The sequence below is a fragment of the Rhea pennata genome, chromosome 17, assembly GCF_028389875.1.
Source record: "Rhea pennata isolate bPtePen1 chromosome 17, bPtePen1.pri, whole genome shotgun sequence".
NCBI lineage: Eukaryota > Metazoa > Chordata > Aves > Rheiformes > Rheidae > Rhea > Rhea pennata.
In genome coordinates, this window is record NC_084679.1 from 9,321,791 (window position 1) to 9,344,359 (window position 22,569).

General features: G+C 41.0%; 1 protein-coding gene across 10 annotated transcripts in view; it reads left to right on the forward strand.

The window, feature by feature from the left end:
- The window catches only part of ARVCF (ARVCF delta catenin family member), a 292,145-nt gene that overhangs the window by 232,324 nt on the left and 37,252 nt on the right, over positions 1-22,569 (forward strand). For all 10 annotated transcript variants that reach the window (XM_062590417.1, XM_062590416.1, XM_062590418.1 and 7 more), the window contains 3 exons: positions 4,793-4,910; positions 6,160-6,331; positions 13,006-13,077. In XM_062590417.1, coding sequence (XP_062446401.1) covers positions 4,793-4,910; positions 6,160-6,331; positions 13,006-13,077 — 362 coding nt within the window. The remainder of the gene's footprint in view (positions 1-4,792; positions 4,911-6,159; positions 6,332-13,005; positions 13,078-22,569) is intronic.

A 22,569-nucleotide genomic window follows, 5' to 3' on the forward strand; every position in this document is an offset into this window, starting at 1 on the left:
GAAGGATACTGCTTAAACAGTCCTATCTTTCTATCTATAGATGCAAACAGGAAGGATGCAGCCAGGTAGGCCAGTGTCAATCGGATTCTTTCCATGTAGTTCATCATTGTTTCTTGTATAAATAGTTCAGGTGTTTCCTCCTCCCCATTCCCATCTGTTTGGACAGACATTCAACTTTGCTTTTCAGTTATAACAGGATTTTGCGTATTCTCAGTGCTTTGAAAGTCCTGCAGAGTTCCCAACTCTGTTTCAAGTTGTTCAACCAAAAACTGTCTTTGATTTCATCTGCCAACGTTCTTGACATTTAACTGCCCTGGCAAGCAAATCACTGAGATAGTGTGTTAATTCCAAAATCTTTGGGCAATTCCAGTTGTGTGGCAGCCTAGCTCCTAGATAGCAGAGTGAGCAGGCACCCTAGCTAGGGTTTTGGCTTTCTATTCTATTCTGCAGCCTGTATCAAACACTGTGTACACTGGAGAACTAATTTTTTTCTGCTATAAAGCAATGCTCGTCTACACTGTAGAATAATTCAGTAAAAAGCAAAACTCTCTACCCTGTCCATGTCTGGTTGTCATATGTTGCATGTGCATCTGTTACAAGAGTTTCAGGACATTTCTTGCTATGCAGTTGGTAACACCCTGGTTGAGACCTTGTGTTCCTTTCTTGAAATGGCACCCTGAGTAAGATGACTATAAATCCTCCTTTACATCTGCTGGAATATGTGACCTGTTCATTAATTTTTATCACTGTCTTGGAAGAAGCATGTTTAGAAAGTTTGCTTCAGAACTTTCCTTTGGAGCATGATTTAGCCATGTCTTTTATTCTGTCATATGTCATAAATCTGTTAGATGCTTCAAAAGCAATTCCAATGCAAATGTGAAATGGTAGGAGATTTTTCCTATGGCAGTCAATGGAGTGTGATATCAGGCTATTCCTGTTGCAATTTCTGGTCTCTTTATGGTGTAAGGATACAGGCTGGTTTTTTTTAAGTCCTTTGTTTGCAGGAAATGAGGATGATGTCCTTTCTAATGACCAACTCGCAGAACACTGCAGGACTGCTATTGCCAACTCTCTTGTCTGTGTAATCACTTTTGTCTCCACGGTACAGTCGTTCTTGAAGACCTCAGATATTTATTTGACTGATGATGACCGAGCGATGCTCCTCAAAGAGGTAGATTGTAAAGTCTTAACATCCCAAGATGGAAACAACCTGGCATTTTCCCTGGTTGCAGGATCTGTTGCTTTTTTGCTGAACTCAGCTGGGGACTTACAACCTCAGCTTAATTAGCTTTCTCAAGGTTGCTTTGGATCAGAGACACTGACCCCAGGAGCTTTCCCCGGGGATTGCCAGATGCCAGCTTACTTAAAAGTATGCAGTCTTCCTTTTCAGCAGGCCCACCTTTGCTTGATGCTTAGGGGTGTTTGGTGCATATGTGCACATAAAAAATGCAAGTATTTCCCTGGGAACTGGGAACTCTTAGCTGTCTTATGCTGTGTCGGAGCATCATAAAGAGCACGTGCTATGAAGGAGGGCCTGATCTCCCTAGATTCAGTCTCCAAGATCTGTGTTGCTAAGACTTCTGGGCTTGTGAAAAATGTGAGCGAAGCTCTCCAGTAGGTCTGGGTTATAGTTATGGACAAGGAAGTGGATTTTATTATTAAGTAAACCCCATGGGGTGCAGGAATCTAGTCACCCATGAAGGGCTAGCAAAATCCTAAGAGCTGTATATTTATAAAGCAGATGTTTCTGTGTGAGATGCCCATAAGAATACATTTTCTGATGCGTTAGTTATGCTATTAAAACTGTAGTTTTATGCCTGATTAACTTATTTATAGCGTTAATTTGCTATTAATTTGGTTCTGCAGAATTTTCATGCTTACTTATGTCTGATATAAGAAGGAATTTCTTCTGGAGGCATTAATTTTCTGTAAGTTTTTCTTGTAGTTGGAGTTCCAGCAAAAATCTGATACAGGCAAGCCATGCTTTCCTTACTGATGCCCTTTGCAATATCTTTTTCAACTTAATCTTCTCAATATGTCTACCTTAATGTTAATCCTAATACAGATCAAGAAATAAGAAAGCAAAATACAAAATCTTGTATTGCTGCTGATAACTAAAGCTGCAGAACAAATGTTATTACAAGTGTAGTAGCACAAATGAACCATAGAAAAATCTGTTGTGAATGGGCTGGGGGGCAAGGATGTCAAGGTATTTTTGGGCATAATTTTATTTTTCCTTATTATTTTTGAGTCTGAGTGTTTCTTATGCGTTTTAGTTCTCTATTTCTAACATTTAAGGGAATAAAAAAATAAGATACACAGGCCATTTTTAGTGCATTTTTGTAACCCTCAAGCCTAGTAGGTAATGTTTCAGTTTAATATGTGTACTTGAATGTGGTGCTTCTATAGTTTATTAATATAACTGCTGAAAGGTATCATGGAGCATTTGAATTTCAGCTTCATAAAGACTACATTAAAATTCATGTTTAGATTTCTGATCTAAAGGATTAGTACAATTGGAGGTGAGAAACAGCATGTGGAATTCTCTCTTCCATGTATCCTGTGGAATCATATTCTAATATCCACTTTACCTGCCCAGTATCAGCTGTTGCCAGCAGTGAAGCTGTGTGTTAGGATTTGGCGAAAGGCTTTGTTTGTCTCTGCTTTTCGCTTGTGGTCTTAATTGAATGCTAATGTGCTGTTACAACAATCAGCTTGTGGTTAATTGTCTTCAGATTTTGAGAGGTCTCTGAGAAAAGGGTTTTTTTTTTTTTTTTTTTAGTCATCCAGTTAACATATCAGCTTGGAGATGGGGGACTGTGATTGATTTGTTAATTACTCCGGATGAGATTGGCAGTCCTCGCGGTTATTGGAAGATGACAAATTAGCTGTGCGACCCTCGTGGAAGAGGGCACCGACTCCGTGTCCGTGCTTTTGAGGACTAGCCTGTTACTCCAGGGCTTTGTAGAGTTGAGATCCTGAAAGCTGAACCGCTGGCAGCATTTTGTCGCAAGGTGCGAAGCGCGGAGCTCGCCGTGGCGATTCGCGCTGCTGGGAACTCTCTGCAAAACCTCACGCCGGCCATGCACCACGCCGTCTCGCAGCCTCTCCCTGGCGTGGTTGTGCCTTGTGCAATGCTCCGAAAAATTCAAGGCTACGGATGCGTGTGCCGGCTGCCTTGTTTTACTTTCTCAATGTGGCTGACCTGGGCTTTGAGCTGGATCAGCTGTGCATAGTGTGAAAGGTGGGGATTAAATGTCTCATTTGGTATTCAAATGAGACAACAGTAGCTGCCAGTTGAAAAGCTTGGGTAGAGAACAGGTTTTGAGGAACCATGAGCGATCAAGCGGACAACAGCTGTACACTGACTTCCTTCCAGACCTTTTTTGTAGCAGATGAGGGCAGGAAAAAGTGAAGAGAGATTTTTATATACAAATTGATTACATAAACAGTACCTCTTTGAACACCTATTTTTAATTTTTCTTGTCATGAAAATAGAAAAGTCAAGCTGTATGGATGGAACTTTACTCATTCATTTTTCAATTTCTGTGACTGGGAATATGCTGCTGCTGAGCAGTCTTTGGCTTCAGAAAAGCAACTTTGCAAACCACCTAACATCAAAACCTGGTATGTTAAAGATTAGTTATTAGAGCAGGACTTGTTTTGTGCTTGTGTTTAAAATCGATGTCAGTCCTCAGAAAACCTTTAGGAATTATGTCTGCTTTAATGCACAAAAGAAAAAATTTTAAATCATGGGCCTGAAATTTGCTTCACTAATGGAGGATGAGCCAAACTCCAAAGAGACTGTGAAGTTAACGCTGCTATATGGAATATAGTATAGTGTGTGTGTGTGTGTATATATTTGTAGAAATTTATATAACAAAACTTATATATACACACACAGAACACACATATATTAAAACTGTAGTAAGTTTGTGTGACTAGCTGTGGCACGTCAGATGCTGTGAACAGAAAGTAGCTTTTGCATCCTAATGCTATTTCTGAGATTTCTAATATTTTCTTATTTCATGCTGGGAAAAGTCAAGACCATTCAAACCAAAAGTATTTAATCTAGTTTCTTTCATTGGAAGGAAGCAACAGTCTCTGGGGTATGGAAGGTCCAGGCTCAAGTCCCTGCTTTCATGTAGTCAGCTGACTGTAGGTGGAGATAACTTCTCCTCCAGTTTCCACCTTCCCACTCCCTGCTTCCTTCCCTCATTCCCAGTGTAAACAGCAGCATGGTGGGCACAACAGTTCCCTGGCACTGGAGCTTCTCTGGGATCCAGCTCCCAAAACAGAACTGGAACCTTCACCCTTGGCTTCCTTTTTCTCAGGGAAGTAAGTTGAACTGTTGGATGTATCTGCTGATGATTTTGATATCGAGTATAATATTGCTTTTAAAAATGCAAGTATTTTTTCCATGAAACATTCTGTCCTCAGCAAAATTAAATTTTTGGACTGTGTTCTGAGAATTCCTGTCCAGTTTAAGGTATGATGACTCAACTTGCTGTCAACTCAGAAAAATTAGTGTGTAGGTATCTCTGTGACTGTATTCTTCTTTTCATTCAGATCCTGGGACTTGCAGATGTGCATTGGCTGTATTTTACAGACCCCTAATAGTTTGTCAAGGTTCTTCCAGCAAATTTCACTCTCATCACCAAATTGCCCTTCTTTGCTACAAATTACCAATCCAATGTAATGAGTTCTTAACAAGTGGGAGTATAAATCAACACGCCTTCAACCCTTGAGGAGAGAAGGTTAGAGCGCTAAATTTTCTCTTCTCTTCTGTCAGGAATGTAAGTTCAGATGGAGCAGAAGCACGCAGAAGACTAAGAGAGTGTGATGGCTTGGTGGATGCCCTCCTTCATGCTCTACAGTCTGCAGTCGGCAAGAAGGATACAGACAATAAGGTAACCTTGTGTATTAAAATTTGGAATTTTTTTTCCATTAATTTAAGGTAAAATGTTGCACTGGGAGCTGGGTTTTGTTTGCTGGCATCAGAACAAGAAGTTTGTCTCAAAGAACGATCTCCCCCTCATCTCTGTTGTAATGTCCATGGTACTGCTGACAGGGCATCAGCATGATGCTGCTATGTTAGCTTATATATTTGATGAAGAACTTTCAGGCTATCAGAGGTTGTGATGTGTGTGGGGGAGAGTAGTGCCAGTGACATTACTGCTATTGTTCTTCATTAATTACTTGGCATTTGAAGTGTAGTCTCCAGATCAAAATTGGATCCTATTGTGTTGGGCTTTGCATAATACAGGAGGTGGTTTCCTTCTTAGGGATTTTATTCAACACACTCTCAAAAGACTGTAATATTAAGACACTAAGAAGTGTCTTCAGACATGCAACACTTGTCCTGTGTTTTCTGTGGGTACAGATTTTGATTTTATCATCATCTTGTCTTGTGCTTCAAGCATATTTATACTTAAAAGGAATATCATAAATTTAAGCTACTAAAAACCAGAGCATGTTACTGCTTTATAAAAACATGAGGGTTTAAAGCATCTTAACTTTATTTTATTCTTTGAGTTTTGCCCTCTGAGGGACCATGTAAGAACTCTAATGCCCTGTCGCTTAATCGGATAGTTTTGGAGGTGGATTTAGTTTTGGAGGTGGATTTTGTTAACTCCTGATAGCTTCAATTGCAACCTACAGAGCATTGCTCTTGCTGGAACCTGATGTGCTATGGATTAGGTATTACCACAGGATAATATGTGCTCATGTTGAAGTCCTTATGGGGCCTAAGTTTGTCCCAGAGAAAATTTAGTAAAATGGGTCCCTTGGGGATTGTCAAGGTTGGAAGGGTGAGAAAGAGGCTTGCATTAAAATAAAATAAATCACCTTCTAGTCTGTGGTTGATTATCTGGTGAATTTGTATTCCTTATGCAAGTTTAGGTGGTATTTTTCATCAGAGTTTGCATTTTGAATAGGTACTGTTTATGAAGCACTTCCTTTTTGGAAGGAAAAAAGTAACTGTATAACAAGAACAAACATTAAATAAGGGGATTTTAACCTTGAAAGCTCCATTCTTTTCCTAGGGTTGGTGGGTGGGTGTGTTTTTTTTCCTTTGCCTCAATCCTATATTGTGTAATAGAACAGTTTGCAAATAAGAGGGTATGGTACTTCTTTTTAATGTAAGTTTTCTCTTAACAGTCTGTGGAGAACTGTGTGTGCATCATGCGGAACCTTTCCTATCATGTCCACAAAGAGGTCCCTGGAGCTGATAAATACCAAGAACTAGATGCCAGCCAGACTATGAGCACAGGAGGCTCCCAGAAAAAGAAGAAAGACGATGCTGGCTGTTTTGGTGGGAAAAAAGCTAAAGGTATGTGTTGCGGAGCGCTCAGAACTGGACGTGGATTTTTGGAGTATCTTTGCTGTATAGTCCTGCTCTTTCAAGCACTCTCATCACACTGGTTTAGAATGATGCAGTTTGTGGAGGTATGTGTTTATGGTGTTGTGACACGTGTTGGTCTCCCTTGTTGCAATACTAATAAGTATTTGGGGATCTTTGCCAAAATTGCTGAAGAGGTAATTTTTGTTTGGTATTAAGTAGGAGTGGTGCATGCTGATGTAAGACACTCCGCTGTTGGGACAAAGATGGATGTGCTGTGCCCCTCCTCTGCGTGGCTGTGCTTGCATCTGCCAAATCCATGTTTTGTCCATCTGTTTGGCTGAATAGCATGTGTCACTGCCTCTGGAAGCCAGGCCAGCATGCAGGCATCTTCATGCATGGTTGTCCTGTTAGTACTTGTTCTGTGTCCTTAATCTCTCACATTTCTCCCCAGTCAAAACATACAACCTCTCAATTCTGTCACTTTTTCAGTAATTTAAATTGCAAACTTTTTTAAGCTTTTAATTGTCAGTCACTTTTTAGAACTGTTCTCTCCTTTGGGGCGTGAGTGTTGCAAATGCGTTTCATCTCAGGAGAGGATTAATAGTCTCAGTAAACCCTTTCCATCTTTTTTTTTAAAAAACAGAGACACTCAAATGTTTATTTTAAAGAAATTACTCTTCCAGCCTGAATTCTGGGATAATGAACTCAGTTTTCTTTCTAGGCTTATTTTCCTTTCATATGCGTTCATGTGTACCACATCCTCGTTTACTATTTACAGCCAAGGTCTAAGGTGGGTTTTGATGCTGAAGAACAGATACGGAATTGTTTGAACCTGCTGGACTATGTGCTACACGTTGGTCTTTATTTGGTCTGATCTTTGGTACATGTTAATAAAATGTTCTATGTTTTCATATGCTTTAGAAAAGTCATTGCAGTATGAGCTTACTTTCGTAGTACCAGTCTCTCATTAGCTACTCTTACACTGTGTTAAAAATAATAATAATGAGAATCTTTAACTGGAGGGGGGAAACTGGAGATGGCAAACTTCACCTGCCTGACCGGTCTTTCTCATGGTGAATGAACGAACTTGTAGCACAAAATCCCGTGGAAACCCTGACCATGTGCTCACTTGAGCCTGTCTCCTGCCACCTGTGATCCGTGTTGTTCTGCTCGAGAGCAGTGTAGTCAGTGAAAACATTTTTAGACATAGAAAGTGCATATGCACTAAGCCCTGTGGGAGAAGACGACTGCGATGATTGAGAATTGGCTTCGTCCTCTTGATAACTGCAAAGACCAAGCTCTGTCAGGTGGCCGGTCCCTTGTCAAGTGTCTCCTGCTTCCTGTTGGGTCCACCTGTATACGCCTTGTATGCTCTGATAGTTCCTGTTTATCAGCAAAATACCCAGTTGTGGTTTTTTGGACAAACGAATCCCCAAATCATGTGCCACTGAGGGTGAACCTACAGGTTTCAGTGAGCAGTGCAGGCACTCAGTCATCGCTTAGTTTTGGTTCTGTGTTCAGCAGGAAATTTCCATTTGCTAAGCACATTTTAAAGTTTTATCTACTCTGTGTGGTGCTCTTTGAAGTGTGCTGTTCCCTAGAGGGAAAGGAACTGGTAAGAGTGCTGGGCTCACAGCTGGCAGCGTGTAGTTCAGAATGACAGAGAGGGACAGGCAACTGTTGTGCTTAAAAAAAAAAAAAAAAAAAGAAAGTCCATTAATAAATATGCTTTTAAAGTCATAATTAGAAACTTCCTTTTTCTCATTTGTAAATTTATATGTGAATACCTATTCTGAAACTAACTTAATTTTGTCAGTCTAGAGCTTGAAAATGGATCATTCCAGTTCTCTCTCATTCACTTAGTCTTGCAAGCTTCTCGTGTGTGTTTTATGTCATGGTCATTGATGATAGCATTTCAAACACCTCTGTAAAGGGCTGGTCAACCTCGTCCTCTCACTTCCTTGAGCACCTATTGTAATGAAAAGGGAGGGGGAAGAACAGCAGGGAAAGAACATTTGCTTCAGCAGGAACAAAAGGGAGAGTGGAATTTCTCAATTTGTTTTTTTTAATCAATGAAAGCTCTCTTGTATTCTTGTCATTTTCAGGTTTTGAACCTATTCTGTGAAATTCTGCCTCTTTGACTGTTCCTTTGTATTTTCTTCCTTCCTGTAAATTTTTGTTTTTTCTTTGCTGCTTTTCTGGTAATTAGAGGAGTGGTTCAATCAAGGTGAGTCTTTGCAATACTTTTTCATCATCACCATAACCTGCTTTATTCAGCTTTTACATGCAAGGCTAAGAGCTGAGGTCAAGGTCTTGTTCCTTCACCTTCACTGCACCCTAGTTCATCGTCCTGTTCATTTCAGCAGGCATGGAAACCCTCTGTCTGGTTGTGGGAGCATTTTGAATTTGGTCAATGGTCCTCTCATACTTAGAACAGAAAAGACAGGGTTCATTCATTCCTGGCGTAAGTGCCAGTGAGAGAGTTGACTTGCATCTGGCCTGATAATCCCTGTGGGAGAGGGAGCAGGTAAGTGCATGAACGCTGTTGTTTTGAAACGTGGCCTTGCTAGCCTGCCTGGACAGCAGCAGCCATAAAGACTCAGCAGCTTGGATGTCAAGTCTCAAGGATCTTGGGCATTTTGTCTGCTTGTGCATGCATTCCTGGCTGCTGCATCCTTTACTGGCACTCAGGCTAGCTCGATGGAGCTAACTCCAGTACGTTGCTCAGAGGTATATGCCCTTTAATTTCTAACCTCAGCACAATAGGTGGAGTTGCTGTTGGAATATGTGACACCTACCTGCCTCACCCATCAGCTGCAAGGGCTGGTTAGGCCGTCAAGTGGCCTGGAGATTTTCACTGTGCTCCAGGCACTGATTTGTGGTAGAGGCAGAGTCATTTTCAGGTGGTTACAGTTGCTTCAGGTCAATGGATGATGGAGGGTTAAACCAAGAAAGAAATGTTGAAAAACATGCAGTTGTTCTACCTGGCTGGTAGGGCTTTGTAGAGTTACACGAGACATTGATTGCAGACTGTGAATCATGGAGGATGGACATGCTGGTGAGACAGAACTCAGCTCTTGCTTCCTCACTCCACTGCAGCCCGGATCAGTGGATATTTTAATAATCACGATATTGGTTAATGTCTTTATTTTTATAAAGAGTCTCTTACCCTTTAAATTTTCTCACCCAGAAAGAAAGCGTTTGAGATTTAATCCTTCAATAGGAGATCAAGAATGTTATCAGTGATTAATACTGAATTGCATCCCTGCGTCTTTACCAAAATTTTCACAGTGAAAATGCAATGACGTTTTGATCATTGCTTACATAACGCAAGGGGAGGGAGTGGATTTTAGTCCTATTCTTTCAGAGACTGTAAATCACTTCCTGCCCAAGCCAAGTCTCATGTCAGGCTCTTCTCCCGAACCAGAGTGCTGTGCCAATTCCTGCAGCCAGTTCTCATAAAACAGAGCTGTCAGCAGGCGTGTTCAGAGCTGTCCGTCTCCTGGCAAGGTTTGGGGCTCTGCTTCTGATCCAGAGGCATCTTTGTTTCCCCAGTGTACCTAGGGCTGGAAAACATGGGGAGCACAGAGATGCACAGAAGGGTAAAAATCGAGGCATATGAAAAACAGGCTTTAAGCTTATTTTCCACTGCCAGTGATCAAGTCAGCATCCTGGGGCATGAGCGTTATTGGCAGGCTTGCCTGGATGAGGGGTGTTCAGAACTAAAGTAGCTGGCTGCAAAGCTGCTTTCCTCATGGTATCAGTCAGGCTAGATGATATCTGAGAAGTTTGCAGTTGATAGGTCCTTTAAATCACTAATCGCAGTCACCTCTCTAGAAAATTCTGCCCAGTACTATTGGTGTTGTAGCAATCAAATGGGAAAAATACCAGCTGAGCCACAGATCTGAATATTTGCCTTCCAGATGGATTTCTTTTGGAGTCATCTTACAGTTTGGTTCTCTTGTTCCTAATCACCTTTTTTCTGTTGGAGAGCCCTGGAAAATGTAGATGCTTTGGGGATTTCTGAGCCTGGGCCCTTGCTTAATTTGGTTAAACAAGTGGGGTTTTTTGAGTTGAAATCTCGGTCAGAGCTGTATGCACTGAATTTCTTGCTCTCTCAAACAGCTGACAACTGCTGGTTTAACTAGCTGTGGTTTTGCCCAAGAGGAGGATTAGTGGCTGGGAGGGCTACAGGACAAAGCAGTGACAGCTTCTTAGAAGGTGACTACTATTTCAGTCTGGTCCAGAAACTGAGAAACAGCTACCGAAGGTCACAGAGCCCAGGAGAAGTGTGCTGTTGTGATGGAAGATGAGTTAACACCTAGGCAGTTGCTCCTGCATGTCTGACTTCAAGATGCAGCTGCCTGTGATGTTCTCCTGGCCTCACTTGCACGGTCTCTTCCTTTAACTGTGATGCACGTGTATGGTGCTTGAAGACCAGTGCGCTAGAAGGACGGAGTCTGACTCCTGCCATACCATATCCATTCTGCATAATAGCTATAGCAAACACAAATCTTTATAGATGCAACTTTTGAGTAGTTCTGAGCAAGGTCTAGCTCTCAGGGCAGTTGTTTTGAAGTTTAAACTGGCTAATAGCAGAGGCAAACTTAGTGACATGTAGAAAACAGTTTGTCATACTTGCAGACAAGATGGAGGTGAGTTTCTTAGGGTGACTTAAGACTGTATCTTTCCTAAACATGACTGCTTTCCTTCCAGGCTCCATTTTTTCCTCCCTCTGTCCTGCTTTTTCATCTATGCTCTAAGGGGCAGCAAAGATTTGCAGCCAGTAACACTTTGTATTTCTGGTATTTAGTTCCCCAGGCAGCATGTTACTTGCTCTTTTGTGGAGCAAAAACTAGATGGAGAGCTGCAAAGTGGATCCAATTCCCTCACCTCACTTTAGAATAGACACCTTGCAAAGGAGTGGTGTGGTACGCAGCAGTAGCATGACCTTCTGTAAGCTTAGAAAGATGAGCTTTCCCATACTTACATAATCAAGCAAAGGACTTCAGATAAATAGAGCTTCTAGGTGCACGTTTTGTTTTGCACAGTAGTTGAAGTAGGCTGTTGTATTCTATGTTGGTGATTCAAAATAGTGTGTGGGATTTCCAAAAAAGGAAAGGCATGGAGTAACATCTTGAGCTGCCTTTCTCTTACTGTATTTGTGAAAGTTCATATCAGTATTTAAAAGCTCTATTTCAAGTACAGTTCTCCATATATTACTGCACGTGCTTATCCTTTTGTCACAGGAGGAAAGCCTGTTGAATTCACTGCGCAGAAGCTGTGCAGGCTCCCAGCTGTAACGGGGCAGGGGTTGGCTCCTGACAAACCCGGGGGATGACTTACTCCTTTTTAAAGAAATTGCTCGTGAACACGTGATGCCTTTTGCTTTTCAGATTTGTTATAGGCCTTTGCCATTTCATGACCTATTCCTAATCAAGAGCCACACTAATCTCCACATTCTGTTTTCAAGTGCTGTTTTCCTGTTTGTTTTTAAGCATCCCAGCTGTGCCTGTAGAGCTCCATTAACAACCTAGCAGATTCCCTGCTCAGAAGCCACCTCTGGCTGCTTAAATTGCACAGTTCCTCCCGTTGTCCCTTGCTGCACCTGCCTCTCCTACCCTTAAGGGTGAGGCAATAAATAATGTATTTTCCACCCTGCACACACACGCGAAATAGTTTGGAAAAGCTCGGTTGCATACTGCTGTTCTCAGAAGCCATGCAGATTCCTGCATTTCCTTCAAAATCTCTCCCTACTGTCAGAGCTTCTCTGATGGCAAGGTGCCTCGGTTCACGCAAACACAGCACTCGCCCCAAGACAGTCTCCTTGGGGTATGAGGGGCTGAAAAGGACCCCGGCTGCCCTAGCTGTTTCGAACCCTGAATTCCAAGTCTGTCATGAGTGTGGGTTAAAGCCCAGGTTTTGTTTCTATCTTCTTTGAAGAAATGTATAAGTTAAAGCTGGTGTAATGGTTTAAAATGATGTCTTTTAGTAAAAATGTGGAATTGTTTTCCTTAGTTTCTTATAACTAGCCAAAATTGCACTTTTACTGGTTGAAGGGCAGTTAAAGATTAAGTTGCTGGCTGTTGCCTGTAGAATTATTAAATCTAGGCCTTCCTGCCTGACAGCGGCAATGAGAATAGAGGCTACAAGAAAAGCCTGTTGCCTTTCGCAGTGCCACTCAGCTTGTGCTTTGGATAAGCTGCAAGTTAAAACTTTCACAAATAATCTGCTAGTCGAGACGTATTTGGATTTACACAAAAATGGATGAAAGTCATTTTAGGTTTGACGTTACATCTATTGAAATAACAAGGAAGTATTGGGCTTCTGAGGGAGGAGCTGCCACTTGGCAATGAGGGAAAACCGCATAATTTGCAAAGACCTTAAGCACTCTTAAGACCCACTGAAATGCTAGAACTCAGCATGTTTGTAGATTAACCCAGAAGTAGCACAGCTTTTTGTTGCCAAGTTGCTCATGCTAAAACCACAGCTATGCAGCTGGATTGCAAGCCAGAGATGTACAAATACTGCTGATGGTCTCTGATTGATATTCTGAATCTGTATCTTCTCTCATCTTACAGATGCACAAGACAGTAACTTATCTGTCAGTATGCTGACAGTTTTCACTATCTATTTGTCTTTTTTTTTTTTTTTTTGTACAGGAAAAAAGAATGGAGATTTGGACAGGAATTTTGATACACTTGATTTGCCAAAGCGGTCTGAAACAGCTAAAGGTAATGCTAATGTTTGTGCTTTTGGAAATAACAGGTAGCGGGGAAACTGGAGGTCCTTAAAGGGACCTAAGACATGAGCATAATACTGATCTTTCTTTTGTACTCAGTTGATTGAAATAATAGATGTGTCGGTGCTTGGTGTTATTTAGTATTCAATACTAGATATAGGCAACTTTTGGATTAAACAGCTGAAGGGATGGAATCTGGCAAAAGTCACTTTGGATGTAGTGTCAGATGGTTGCATCTCCAGAAAGGGCTGTGTGTGCGCCCTGGTCCTCCAGACCTACATTTGCATATTGCCTGCACTAGACCTGAATACAAGGAGTTATAAAACACATTACAGAAGTGCATTTATCACCAATCTTTTCCCTTCACTGGCATCTCTGTAGTTCTTCAGTGTTCAGATGAATTGGAGAGTGAGGGGGAGAAAGAGTTCAACTTCTGTCTTTTACTGATAGTCAGTGTTATTCTGAATACAGTATTGTTTTGTGGCCATAGCGAGTAATGCCCATAGCTTTCCAAAGTCAGGAGGTTCACAGAAAACTACTTCTACACCATGACTTAGTATTTCAGCTTTGGCAGAGGTATAACCCTGCACAAACAAGAGATTGCTTTCCTATATGCTCCTCTTGATGGGAGATGAAAAGACAGTCTGAGGTCTCATCGTGTCTTTATAGCACTGCACAGTGTTTGGAGGCTTGCACAGGTTTTCACCTGCAGAGCATGCAGGGTCACAGCCAAGCTTCAGGCACCGCATGGCAGCTGGTGTGGTGCTGCCCTAAGAACCTGGCATTGCAGGAAAACCTCTCCTGGAGTGCCTGAGTACCTGCAAATGCTGAGGGCTTACACAAGTATTCTTCAGAAGAAAAATCTTGAACTTGTCCTGTGTCAGATGCATACAGCATCAGAGTGCATAAAGAGATGGTGTGACTCAATGGACTTGACTTGGAAGACCTGAATTCTGCCACCTTGGTGACCGCAAATCAATTAATTTGTGCCTGGATTTCCTTACTGTAAAATGAGGGCAGCTACAGAGACTATCTCCAGCATCCTTAGGGATATACTAGTCATCAATGGCACAGTAATTACGTGTGTAAAGTACTGGACTCTCAATTAAATTCGCAACAGTGAAAGTCTGATTCATGATACACAGACTAATCCTAATCTGTAGGTGGACCTAATCTATTTACAGATACCATTTACAATAGGTATAGTTTTTAGGCTAGTGTCTAAAAACTAATTTTTATTTGGTGTCTTATAGCATGAGATACTAACGAATCTTTTGGAAGGTACAGTCCCGTCTTGTTTTGAGAGCTGCAGAAAACCCTCCTAACCAGCCTTTGCTCTAGTGTCATCAGTTTGGGGCTGAGCATTGATTACACTGCAAAGCAAGGAGGCATTTTAAGAATGAAAAAAAAATGGAATGTAAAATAAATACACCAATAGCTTTGATTCTTTCATTAATTTCTAAATGTGGTTGGGATGTACGTGCCAGTAAAGCAAAGATGAGAATCAAGCATTTCTGTAGAAAAAATCTTGTATAACTTTTTTTTTTAATTAAAGAATATAGCTTTGCTAATGGTAGAAGTGACGCATATCAGAAGGGAGGCATATCTGTCTCTCTGAACTTACATGGCTCATTATTGTATTCAATTGCAATTGCTAACATCGCATACTACCGAAGAGGTTTTCTTTGATGATTTTGAGATACCCACATTTAATCTACATGGATAGATTTGGGGCTTTCTTATGCATCTCATGCTAGATTAGATCAGGAAATTAATCCCACAGCATTTTGATGAAAGAAGCTCCATGGCAAGGGAAAAGACATGAAAAACTACTCAGTTGTGTGTTAAGAGGGAAACAAATTAAACTTATGATACATTTTTGCTCACTTATTTTACTAGAAATTTCCTGCAGAGCATTAGTTTACATAAGAATTTCTAGATGTTAAAGGTTCTAACAAGATTGTTAGTACTCTGAATTGTTCACTAAGATGAAAAAAACTAAAATTGCCATTTCAAAACCCTTAAAAGCTTGGGTCAGGCCTGTGCCATGCAGCATAATTGGCTCAGATCAGCTCTCATTGTTACTAAGACTGAAAAATCATGCAAGTTTTAATAAACAAATGCACTTATTTTGAGTGACACAATGAAGAACTATTTCAAAAATCAACAATTATAGATTAATCTCTTTCATGTATTATTAAAGCCAAACTAGAGTGAGTTATCAGCTGGAATCTTGGCGAGCAAGTGAAATTGCAGTAATAAGAGTTGTTCATGCAGAGCAGCTAATGAGCATTGCGGTAGTTAACTAAATATTGGGATGCAGTGGTATTAGGTTTCCTGTAATCTTAAAGTCAGCTTCCCTGGTGCTCGTTTGGTGGGTCTGAAAAGGAGGTTTCAAGAAGCTGAGGTCATGATTTCGCTTAGGTGTGATCGCTGAGCTTAACTGACACAGTGCTGGTGGTGGCTTAAACTGAACTAGAGAAGGATCAGACGTATTTCCCATCATCTCTGGAGGTTCAGTATGGTCTTAACAGGACTTTAACTTCAGGGATCTCTTCCTATCCAGTAGCTGGACATTGTAACTAGAAGCTTTTGTAGTTTCTAGTTTTGAGGGGAGGGTTAGTGTCTGTTTCGGGAAATAGAGGGTTTTTTCCCCTCTTTGCTCAAAACAGCTTATGAACACAGTATCCCGAGGAGACCAAAGGGTGTTGTGGTTATTACCTAGCTTAAATGATAGGGTTGGGTTTGGTTTGGTTTTAGTTTGTTCCTTTGGAAAAGAATGGATATGAATTAAGGCAAGTCTTTTATTTCAAAATGATGATCTAGAATCTCCTTTTCTTTTGATTGTTCTCTGTAGGTGAGGTTTTTCTTATGGAAATCAGATTATGCTGCAGGACAGAGTTTGAGCAGCCCTTAAACCATTTCTAAACCTCTAATACTTTTATGTCCTAGGCTGGGACATAAATTCTAGCTGGGGAGTGATTCTAGTTCAGGGTTGTTATCTGTAGTAAACTGTATAATGTTGGATGGGAGAGCTGGCAGTGCTTTCAGAAGCTGTCTCATTAAAAATAATAATAATAATCTATATGTGCTCTGACCATGGCCAGAGCACTGCTGTCCTCATGAAGAAAGATCAGGGAAGAAAAGCTGCTTGTTTCCTCTTTGTTGGAGGGAGCACATTTTTCTGACAGGCAGGGAGGGAGAGTAAATTTTCTGGGAAATGATAAGAGTTTGGATAGAGCCTTATGAGAAAGGGAAACAGCATTGACGAGAAATTACGATTGCTGTGCTTGGGACCTCACTAAATTTAGTACTTTGAAAAATTCCTGCTTCTGTGGGGAAAAACAGTCTTGCTAAAATCCCTTTGCCGGTACAAAGTAGGTCACTGACAGTGGGGTCTCCAGTGCCCTGCGCTGTACTCTTTTCTGCACCACCACGTGCAAGTGTGGATTTCTCCTGTGTGCGTATTAAATTTATAGGGTAGTGCAGTTCCTTTGCTTTGTTCTCAAATTCCTTATTTCTGAGCAGATAGTGACAGTGCAACGCTCGTGCGTTGCAGGGTAGATCAGGATTACTCGTAGCTGTGCTGTGGAAAGCAGCAATGTCTCAAATGGCAGAGTGTGTGATAAGGTTTCCTGAAAGGAATTGGCATTGGTATGTGTCAGCCCTCTAAAAACACGATAGAGATTGTGATATTTAATCTTCCTGATATGAAGGTGTTGGCTTGTCCACCTCTGTTCATCGATGTCAGGATAAGGGTGGAGGAAAGTCCAGAAGAGCAGAACTGCTTTTTATCAGCTGGTTAATACTAATTAAATCCCAAGCCATGTCCTATTTGGATCAAGCAAGCTATTGGCTCTCTTATGTGCGCGTACATCTAACGGCATAAAACTGGATACTGTAGTATTGGATATTGAAAAGGAAGTTCAGCTGTGGTTCACCTTTTTAGGGAATTAAAAGTTTTCAGGCAAAAAGAGACATGTTCAGGTTCATTTCAGCCTAGTAGGTGAACTAACTCCTTTAAATCTGTTGTTAAAATATTTATTAATTTATCTTTTCCATTTTCATTCTTTTAAGCTTGTATTTTAATGGGAGTTTAAGCATAAACTGCTTGTGGTTGAACAAGCCTGTGTTGTTTTAACAGGGTCCTAGCAGAGAAGTTGCATGTATCTGAAAGCTCAGCCTTGTGTGTACGCTTTTACCCTGGTCAGCAGCCTGTACAGATAGGGCATGAGATTTGGGTGAACTTGTCAGCAGGTGAATTCTTGCTTTGCTGTTATCACAAATACTCATTCACTTCCCATATTGCCTGATGCTGGTGATAGATTTTCTATTCCAGAAGGTGAGTGTTTAAATTTGCTTATAAATCTTTGTGCTACTGCTCCAGGAAATTAGACTTCCTGGCACTGTCAGGGTAATGACTTTAACTTGCTGGATTACAAAAATGCTTGCAATTTGTCTTCAGCTAAAGGCAACAGTGTGATGGTGGAGAGAAACTTCACTAAAGCTTTACCCTGACTTTAGATTTGTAATTAAGAATAGCTGCTGTTCTCACCTTCACTGCTATTTTAAGTTGCTTTCTTTAAATCTTTACACATTGACTCAAGCATTCACCTGCCCTTTGAGTCCCCTCAATCATTAATTTTGATTGCTGTGTTATGAATAAGTGAGTAGTACTGATTGATTAATGGTGCCATCCATACCCCTCCTGTGCCTGCCAGTGGAAGTGGTTTGAGGGACTGAGAAGGTCCCCTCTGTGAGAGCAGGTAACATGTTCTTGTACTAACAGCTTCTAAGTACTTTATGCACGATGTTGAGAATTCCTATCGGAATTATTAAATATCTCTTCTTTCTGTTGCTTTACTTAGGAGAGTATTCATTTTTGGTCCCATGTGTTTTTCATAATTTACAGAGCAGTAAAAGGTTGCTCATCTGTCTTCCAGTGCTTTGAGTCAAAAAAACTTTATTACCTTGGATAGGAGAATTCCCTTATGCAGCTTGCCCTTGCGAATTTTTTCCAGCGTGATATATGCAAATTCTAACTTTTTCTTGCATCTGCTACAACTTCATGATGTGGTCACCAGTGGGCTTCTCCTTTCTTCCATATGCACCCTTTCTGTAGCTGACTTCTTGTAGTGCAGAAATCTAATTTTTTTGGCATACTCTGCTTTTATTTTCGTCACCTTTTGCAATTCTTATGTTAAACCACCTGTTTGTTCAAAGCTGGGTTGAAACATGGCACTAGATTGCTTTCTGGCATGCTGAACTTGGTGCTGAACTACAGATGGAAGCTCTATTTGTGATCTTTATGGAGCTGCTAAAATTAATTATGTATGACATAAATTGTAAGTATAGGGCTGAAACTGAAGGGTTTGAAGAATCATATGGGGAGGGATGCAGCTGAAATGTGGATTGGAGGTGCAGGAGCAGGTTGCAGTTGACATTATTATGTTGTATTGTATTCTTACCCTAACAGGTCGTCTTCCGGTGAAAAGAATGAATCTGAAATAGCTTCCTGTTGCTTCTGATGTGACAATCTGAGCAGTCAGAACTAATACCAAGTGTATTATACTACAGTGATTATTTCCTTTTTAAGCAACAGGATGCCAGCTTTTAAAAGGTGTAGCCTATATTGACGCACTGGGGCACCTTGTCTTTTGATATGTGCATTTCTTATGGGGCAGGTATGGAGAGGGATCAATGGCTAGTCTGTTAGCATGGATTTTAAATGAAGTACAAAATTCTATCATCAATAGTTACCTTGATAAAGCCTCCATAAAACAGAAGATCATTCCCGCAAAGATGTTCCTCTTTACACAAGTCGTAAACTCTAGATAAGGTGGGCAGTGATGAATGGTGATGACTTGTCTGCAGACATGAGAAAATCTTGCTTTGTCTTCTGGATCAGGCTTAGTCCCAGTACATATTCCAGAGTATTTTAGGGGAAATTTGCTCTAGAATTGCACTTAACAGGGAATGTTTTGCAATTCCTACCTATGAAGTCTTGCCAAAAAGGCAGGAGAAGGAATGAGTGGAAGGGTCTGCCTGGCTTTGCAGGGGCAGCTGACTTTGAAACCTGCTGAACAAATGCCGTTCTGTTGACATGATGTTTCTTGTCGCTAACTAGTCTCAGGCTTCGCTGCCTCTTGACGAGATCAGTTGGTTCTTTTGGGTAGGTTTCTGTTTCATAACCATATGGAGCTGCTGGACTTTGCTGTTCAAGCAATCATTGCAGCTACTAATTCACACTTTTATCTTCTGGTAAGCCCCCCTTGCTGTGCAGATGTTGAATAAAATAATCATTAGCACAACTCTTACAGGTTGTTCCTTCCTCGTTGTTTTTGCTCAGGTAGCAAATATTGAACAGCTTGGCCTTGGAAACATGTTGTAGGTGGTATGACCTTTGTTTCCCTTCTACATAACTCAGTAGCATAATGTTTACAAAACAACCTCAGCCTATGTGTAACAAGTATTTAACTAGCTGAAAGCAGCTATTTTCCCCAGATAACTTGTTTTACCCTCATGTACCTATGTTCTTTTTTTTTTCCCTTGTTTTCATCCACTGAGAATACAGTGGGAAGTCAGTAGAATCTGATAATCTGGCACAAAATATGACAATAAATGGATTTGAGAACATATGTAGCAGCTCTTATATGTAAGAAGAAAAGTAGTTAGAAGGAAAAGAAACCCCAGCCAGCACCTCCAGCTAACATTTTATGTTAGCACACCTTCTGAGAAGCCTGGGGCGTGAAGGGGCAACTGCAAGCAGCTACATCCAGAAGAGTGATTTCAGTAAATGTTTGGCAGCAGACGTGTAGTAGATTAGTTGGTTCCAATGTATTTGTGTTATGTCTGTGCCCTTGCAGAGCAACTACCAGATCTCCGAGAGTCACGCAGTGCCTGCTTTGGGGTTTTTAACAAAGCATCCCTTCCTTCAGGAAGTGAAGGAGTGAAAGTGTGCCATTCTGATCTCTGTGGAGGATGCTGTGCTTCAAGGAAGGCTAGGTCAACTTCACTGTTGCCCTCCAACTCCTTATCTGAAGATTGAACATTAAACTAACATTAAATTAAGAGTTTTACTTTGAGGCCAGCTTAGAATTCTGACACCCAGGATTTTATCTTCTGAAGTTGCTGCTGTGCAGGTGTAGTAGGTGGAGAGACGGGTTATCTTTATATTTTGTCTTGGAACCTAGAGCAGAGTGCAGAGTGTAGGCACTTAATGGGCACCATAAGCCTTTGAGAAGGGTGCTGAAAGTAAGGTCATTTGTGATTAATCCACAGAAGGGTACTGAGAAGATTGAAAATGTGCAACATGGAACACAATTCCAGCTGCAGACTCTGAAGCTGAGCTGTGTCCTACAGAGATTATCATGGCAAACCTTTAAACAGCAGCCACTAAAGAATATCTCTTGGGCTTTTATCTTGGTGCATGGTGCTGCAATAGGACTTTAGCAGATACGTAAAGGGCGCAGGTATGTTTTTATACTGCATTATATTGCTAAAACCTGGATGCAACAAAATCAAGGGCACTCTTGCGTAGCAGTCAGCAAATCTTCATTGAGGGAAATTAATTATGTGAGGCTTTTTCACTATCATTGAGTGCTTAAGGTTCTCTTATAGTCTGCTTATTTTGATATATTACTATCTAATTATAGGCCAAATGTGGCTTTCTTCAGGTGCCTATGTCCTTTTAGCTACCTCTCACTCTAGAGGTGATGTAAGCAATGTTTGTAAGAGAAGCTTGAACAATTGTGTTCATTTAGTAGTTACTTAGGATGGGGTTTGTCAACCACTAAATATATTAGTTATCCACAGACATATGCATGCCTTGTCTTAGGATCTGTGTTGTCTTGAGTTGGCAGATGTACTATCTGCCTTATCTTCAACTTTACTGTCAGCACTGGTTGATGCGATCGCTTGCATTCATGTGAATACTGTCTAGTATTGTATATTCATGGTGATTACTTTTGCAGGGGTATTCAAACTCAAAGGACTTGGAGTTCAAACTTGTTTTTCTCAGGCATGTATGAGTGTTTCAAATTCTGTTGCTATTTCTTTGTTCTCATTAATACCGTTCTATCCTAAAATGTTCTTGCTTCAGAGACTCTGAGGACAGATTTTTCTGGGAGAAAAATTAATGGTATGTCTGAAACCCCACGCAATTAACTGTGTACAATAATGCTGTTGAGACTCTCACTGTTCTGCTGTGTGGGTTTAAATAGTTATTCCACCAAATCATGTGAGAGTAATTTGAGATTGGTGTTTTCTGTCTGTTCAGGAATGTGAAGAATAGTTTCAGCTTTGAGTTCTAGTAATTGCTACCATGTCTGTAAAATTACTGCGCTCTTGCTCTGAGAATGCCTCAACATTGCAGCTCTGGGCACTGCTTTCCAGCCCCTTGCTTTGTCCATGAGGACATGCAGGGAAGAATTATATTTAGAAAATGAGGCACTGTAGATTCCTGGAGAAATGTAACAGAGAAATAAAATGGCATCTGTGGAAGAGGAAAGTCGATGCTGCTGCAGTACAGAGAAGGGCAAGGTTTGTGTGACTGCAGTATCTTACAGGTGGTCCAGCTGAGAGACTTTACTTTCAGGTCTGGAAGTTCTGAGCTGCTCAAGTGCTGCTGTGATAGTCGCATAGCTGTAACACCACCACCCGCCAGTATGGATGCTTTATAGCATGAAGATGTCTCAGTTTGGGGATTATGTAGCTTTGAAACTTAAGCTGAGAGGAAAGCGGAGAAAATGTTTGGGAGGGGTAGGAGGAGGAGTGATTGGAGCTGTTTAGCTCCAGCTATGCGGCCATACCATGGTCACTTACGAAAACTTTACAGCGGAGAGATTCCCAACATTTGTTTCTATCCTGTGTGTTGACTTAGTGTCCCTTCCCTTCTCTCTGCAGCTCTCCCTTTGCACAGGGATTCTGTATTTACTAGCCTTGTAGTAGTGATACGAGAAGTTATTTCTGTCTGTTGGTCGTAGAGTTGAGAACATGAAGCTCTTTGTAAAGTCAGGAGGTTGTTCTTGACCCATCCATTTTTTGTCTCTGTTTCAGTTTTGTTTATTGGTTAGAGCAATACTCCCGTGTTTTCCTTTCTCTACTATTTCTACTTCCTGTAACAGTTAAGTGGTGACATGTAGGATGAGCTGAGAAGACATCTTTCTTAATTGCTTTAAACACTTCCTTCTGAACAAGAAGAAACTGGCTCACCTGTAAGGTACTTAGTTATCTTGGAAAAAGGGAACAGGCATCCACAGCAGTTCCTCCTCCTTTCCTTCTCTTGCATTATTGATTGTTAAGACATCTGTGCATGTAGGAGAAAAGCCGGTGGTTAGAGACAAGATATTTTCTCTCCTCCTTTAGGTCCTTCGACCTGTTACTTTCATGGGATTATAAAATAACTTCAGTAGTCATTTTCCAGCTCCCTTTTGCCTGAGGCTGACACCCAAGAATATAGATCTACTGTAATAACTAGCAGTAT